This window comes from Amblyraja radiata, chromosome 11, assembly GCF_010909765.2.
Source record: "Amblyraja radiata isolate CabotCenter1 chromosome 11, sAmbRad1.1.pri, whole genome shotgun sequence".
In the NCBI taxonomy this organism is placed as follows: domain Eukaryota; kingdom Metazoa; phylum Chordata; class Chondrichthyes; order Rajiformes; family Rajidae; genus Amblyraja; species Amblyraja radiata.
This window is the reverse complement of record NC_045966.1, coordinates 41,592,802-41,598,092: the sequence shown is the minus strand read 5'-3', so window position 1 is coordinate 41,598,092 and position 5,291 is coordinate 41,592,802. Positions and strand designations below refer to the sequence as shown.

The following is a 5,291-nucleotide window of genomic DNA, read 5'->3' as shown; positions in this document are numbered from 1 at the left end:
TCCAGGGAAGTTATGAGGCAGGAGTTGATTTATGCCACGTTGAACCTCTAGAAACCCTTCATTATGGTCGACATAGTGCTACGGATGGTAGTCATTGATGCAGGTCACCATATTCTTCTTGGGCACCTGTATGATACATGCCCCTTTGAATCACATGAGAACCTCAGATAGCAGAAGGGATATGTTGAAACTGACCTTGAATATTCCAGTCATTACTCTACACAGGTCTTCAGCACTCAGACAGATATGCCCTCTGTGCCACATGTTTTTTTGTGCATTAATCCTTTTGAAGTGTGTTCTAACATCAGCCTCAGAGATTAAGATCACAAGGTTGTCAAAAGCTGTGGGGGGTCGTGTAGATTTGTTGTTGTTATCCATTCCAAAGTGTGCATGAAGGCATCTGGAAGTGATGCATCTCTACCACGTGTGGCACTCTGTTTTGCTTGTAGGGTGTGACGGTGTGCCAACCGTTTGCGAGCAAGCAAGGCATTTGCAAGGAACCAGTAGTCATTGTGTCCCCGCGTGTGCAGATTTACACCCTGATCGGGATCACGGTGAGCTGCTGATGATAGTGTGAGGATGGGTTGATAATGTTGTGGTTAAGGTTCTTTTCGTTCAAATTCAGTTCACTAATTGCTACAGCTTCTTCAACTTGTCTTCGCGTTGTTCTCTGTGGAAGATCAATCTTTGCGACACCACCCCCTGCAGCTGGTCCCAGAACTCTTGTCTGCATGTCTCAGTAGGCGGAAAAATGCTGCAACACCGTTTGCACACCACCAAGCAGCAGCCAATTAAAATCCACATAGGGATGTTTATGGGTAGCTATGTTGTAATATTAATTGAATTTATCCTTCAACAACTGACCTAGTAAGTGAGTGGAACATTTCCAGCCTATTTGGAAATTAGAGAATCAGTAACAAAAGTGCAAAACAAAAATTCAATGAAAACATGTTTTTTCCCCACCTTTGACATATTTTTGTTTACCAATCTCATCCCTTGAAGAACAGCGATTATATTTTTTGCTCAATCATCAGAACATTGTGTAGCGAAATATATGACGAAATTATTTAATAATCTGAAACAGGCAAAAAAGCTGCCAAACATTGAATCATTGTTTCTAAGCATAGCCTCCAAAGAAACCAGCTATGGTAGATGACTATAAAACCACATATTCACACTGGCATTTGAACAACATACAGTAGGATTTCTGCACCATCAACTACTTTAAATAGAATATATTCTTTGTCACTGTTTTCCTATTCCATGCCTCGCTTGTTACGCACGCTACAAAGCGCCCATTGCTTTCTGAAACTGTGTTTCAAATGGGAGCACATATATAACTTTTCAAACCAATTTAACAGCCGAACTATTATTTAATGTAACACTTATATTAATTGTATGATGCACCTGACCAAGCAAATCCCCTGAAGGCAAAAACCTTTATTCATATGATGGACAGGCAAGACGTGTAAGACGAATAAATACATCGACTAAAATAAAAAATAATAGAAACAAAGAACTGCTGATTCTGGTTTACACAACATGATTCAAAGTGCTGGAGTAACTCAGCGGGTCAGGAAGCCTCTCTGAAAAACATGGATAAGTGACCTGCCGTGTTGGGAACCTTCTCCAGAACTGATAGGCGATGTTTCGAGTCGGGGTTCCTCTTCATGGTCTGAAGGGTCCCGATCCGAAACCACGCCTGTGCATATTGTCCATAGATGCTGCATGGGTTACTCCAGCACTCTGTGTCCTTTTTGGATTAAAATCAACTTTTCGTTGAAATGAAAATGTAAAACTAAGAAAGGGATTCTGCAACATTGGACAGGTCTAGTCAATCCATAAACAAACTTCTCACCTGGCTGGCTGCATTTCCATCCCACTCACGATTCTTCATGGCTTTGACTTTGTAATTTGACTCTGACACATCGTTGTTTAAAGATTTTAGTGCATTCCACTCCATGCCACTTGTGTCACCCTTTCTATTCCCGGCCATCGATGTTGCTGGACTGCACGGTTTGAGAAAAGTAAAATCACTCTTTGCAGATTCCGGAGTCAAACAGACCCTATAATAATACATCTGTGAGGCGGCTCCGTTTCCACCCGCATCCAAAAAATCAGACGGCACTTTGGAATTCGCTGTAACTTGGAGATTTATGCTGGATGTTTTCAGAATATCTGGCGAATGGAAATGCCGAAGACAACAGCAATTCCCAAAAGGAGAGCTGCGGTCGTGACCATTATTCCTATATTGGTGGCATTTGATGGCAGAGATAACAACTATGGCCACAATAAATAGAAACGAGAAGGATCCTAAGCTAATGATTAAGTAGAACGTTAAGCTGGAATTCTCTTGTGTATTTTCAGACAAGTTGCTGATTTCAGGAAGAATGTCCGTGATGATGTCCATTATTGAAAATATGATGGTGGCGGTAGCTGAAAGTGGAGCCTGCCCGTTGTCCTTCACGAGGATGAGAAGCCTTTGCTTAGAGGTGTCTCTTTCCCCGAAACGTCGGGTTGTCCTTATCTCTCCTGTATGGACTGCTACGTTGAACAGAGTTGGATCTGTGGCTTGCAGTAGCTTATAGGACAGTTTAGCGTTCTGCCCCGAGTCAGCATCTGTAGCAATTATTTTGCTCACAAGTTGTCCTGCGTCCGCTGTTCGCCGGACTGTCTGAAGTGCCGCTGAACCATTGTTTGGCCGCGGTGACAGAATAACGGGGACGTTATCATTCTGATCCAAGATAACTACATTCACTTTGACGGTGCTACTAAGTGGCGGGAATCCAGTATCCTGAGCTAGGATCTGGATTTGAAATTCCTTGAGTTGCTCGTAGTCAAAGGAGCGTAACGCGTAAACTTTCCCATTATCGGAGTTGATTGAAATGTAGGTTCTTGAGGGCAATCCTTGAATCATCCGGTCCAGTATAGAATAGGACAAATAAGAGTTTTGATTAGAATCAGGGTCAAGTGCGGTCACCGAGCAAACAGTGGCACCCGGTGGATTATTCTCAGTGACATATACTGTGTAGGATGGCTTCGAAAACCGTGGCGCATTGTCATTCACGTCTGAGACCTTTAAACGTATAGTCTTGTTGGTAGAAAGGGAAGGATATCCAGAATCAGTGGCGGTAATGGTGATATTATACTCTGAGACTTTTTCTCGGTCCAGAGGTTCGGCTGTCATCAAGGTATAATGATTATTGAAGGACGACTGAATTTTAAATGGGACGTCCTGAGATATCACGCAGTCGATATGTCCATTCTTTCCGGAATCTATGTCGGTAACACTGATGAGAGCGATTACTGTCCCGACCATCGCGTCTTCCATGACAGGACTGGACAGGGAAGTGAGTATCACTTCAGGGGCATTATCGTTTAGATCTAGGATACGTACTAGAACTTTGCAATGTGCAGGTATTGCATATGAGCCGCCTTTATCCTTGGCTTGTATATAGAATTCATAATTATCCACTTCCTCGTGATCGATAACACTTTTTACTCTAATTTCACCTGTGTGGGAATCCACAGTAAACAGTTGCTGCACTCTAGGGGGAGTATGCCGACTGAAGGAATATGTTATCGCCCCGTTGGAGCCTTCATCTAAGTCGCTGGCGTTTAGTTTTAACACCAACGTCCCCTTTGTTGCATTTTCTTCCAAAGAAACTTTATAAATTGTCTGCTCGAAGACAGGTTGATTGTCGTTGGCGTCTAACACAATAACGGAAACGACAGCGCTGCCGGATCGGACTGGGATGCCGCCGTCAACGGCAGTCAGAATTAGTTGATGGATCTGTTGTTGCTCTCGGTCCAATGCTTTCTCCAGCACTAACTCGGCATATTTGCTGTAATCGCTCCGCGTCTCCACGTCGAGTGTAAAATGCTCATTTGGACTTATCTTATAGGTCCGGATTGAATTAGTACCCACGTCGGGATCGTGTGCACTCTCGAGAGGGAAACGTGTGCCCGGCAAAGCTGATTCTATAATTTCCAAAGATAGATCCTTCTTCAAGAAACTTGGGGAGTTATCATTTATATCCATAATTTCCACTTCAATACGGTACAGTTCAAGGGGATTTTCGATAACAATTTCCAGATGGAGAAAACAGTTGAAGCTCGGACCACAGAGCTGTTCTCTATCTATCTTCTCATTCACAAACAGGATGCCATTACCCAAATTTACCTCCAAATATTGCTTTGGAGCGGCGGTAACTATGCGCAGCCTTCTGGCCGATAGCTTACGAACGTCTAAACCCAAATCATCAGCCACGTTCCCAACAAAAGCCCCGTGTTTCAGTTCTTCCGGAATTGTATAGCGAATCTGTCCAGAAATCAAATCAGTGAAACAGGACATCGTTATAAAACAGAGCACTTGCCTTGTTAGTGGCCATGGTCTCTTTCCAGTCAACATTTCCTGGCAGTCGAGCAAATATTCCCGTCTGCTGATGAAAGATGCAGGATTGAGTAAAAAACAAGAATCGCAGGCTTAACTTCTTGATTGGTAACTTATTCTATTGGCGAATAGATGGGTAAATTCGGTAGAGCAATCCCTAATACAGAATTATTGCCTTTTGTGGGACCGACGTTCCCATCTTCTCGGTCGCACAGTGCTGATAATTTACTCTCATGTATTTCAGTTAGCACAGCGGGCTCCAAGTGTGTGAGTGTGCGTGTATCCGTGGAGGTGGCTCCTTTGTCTGGAGGGTGTGAAGGCTCTCCGCTCACATTTCAGTACTCGGTAGCGGACAGCACCAGTGCGAAATCCGGCGCGTAATGTTTGGTGTATCTTAAAGACACAGTCCACGCAAACTGCTAGAAGACAGTAGATGTGAAGATTGTTCGCTTTTTACACGATTTGATGCTCCTTGTAGCTTAATAATCGATTCTCCCCACTTTGTTATGGTGAAATATTGTAATTAACCACTCTCACCTTTCTCCACGGTTTTCAAATACTTGATATCTAGATTTCCATATAAAATGCTTATTGAAGATAATATATTTTCATTGGTTGTGACCAAGTTTGCTGAAAGTCAAGGGTTTTTTTGAAGAATGAAACGTATTAAAATGTATATGGTCAATGAGGTGATATGTACTAAATTAAGATAAAACCGTATTCAAATTACTTTACATATATTCTGCTGACTCTGCAATATTCTGGGTATTTTTTAGTTAACTTATTAAACTCATTACAATGCACTCAAGCGAAAACTGGCTCGCGGTGTTCCCACTCAATGTCCAAACTCAATGAGCCTTGAAATATTCTTCATTGGACCTCTGGCACAATTCCCGAA

General features: G+C 42.7%; 1 protein-coding gene across 1 annotated transcript; it reads right to left on the bottom strand.

Annotated features, from left to right (window-relative positions):
* Positions 1–1,803: 1,803 nt before the first annotated feature.
* LOC116978585 (protocadherin-10-like) lies at positions 1,804–4,623 on the bottom strand. Its single transcript, XM_033029819.1, has one exon. It carries the CDS (start codon positions 4,409–4,411, stop codon positions 1,835–1,837), a length of 2,577 nt encoding a protein of 858 aa, XP_032885710.1. The 5' UTR covers positions 4,412–4,623; the 3' UTR covers positions 1,804–1,834.
* Positions 4,624–5,291: the final 668 nt, after the last annotated feature.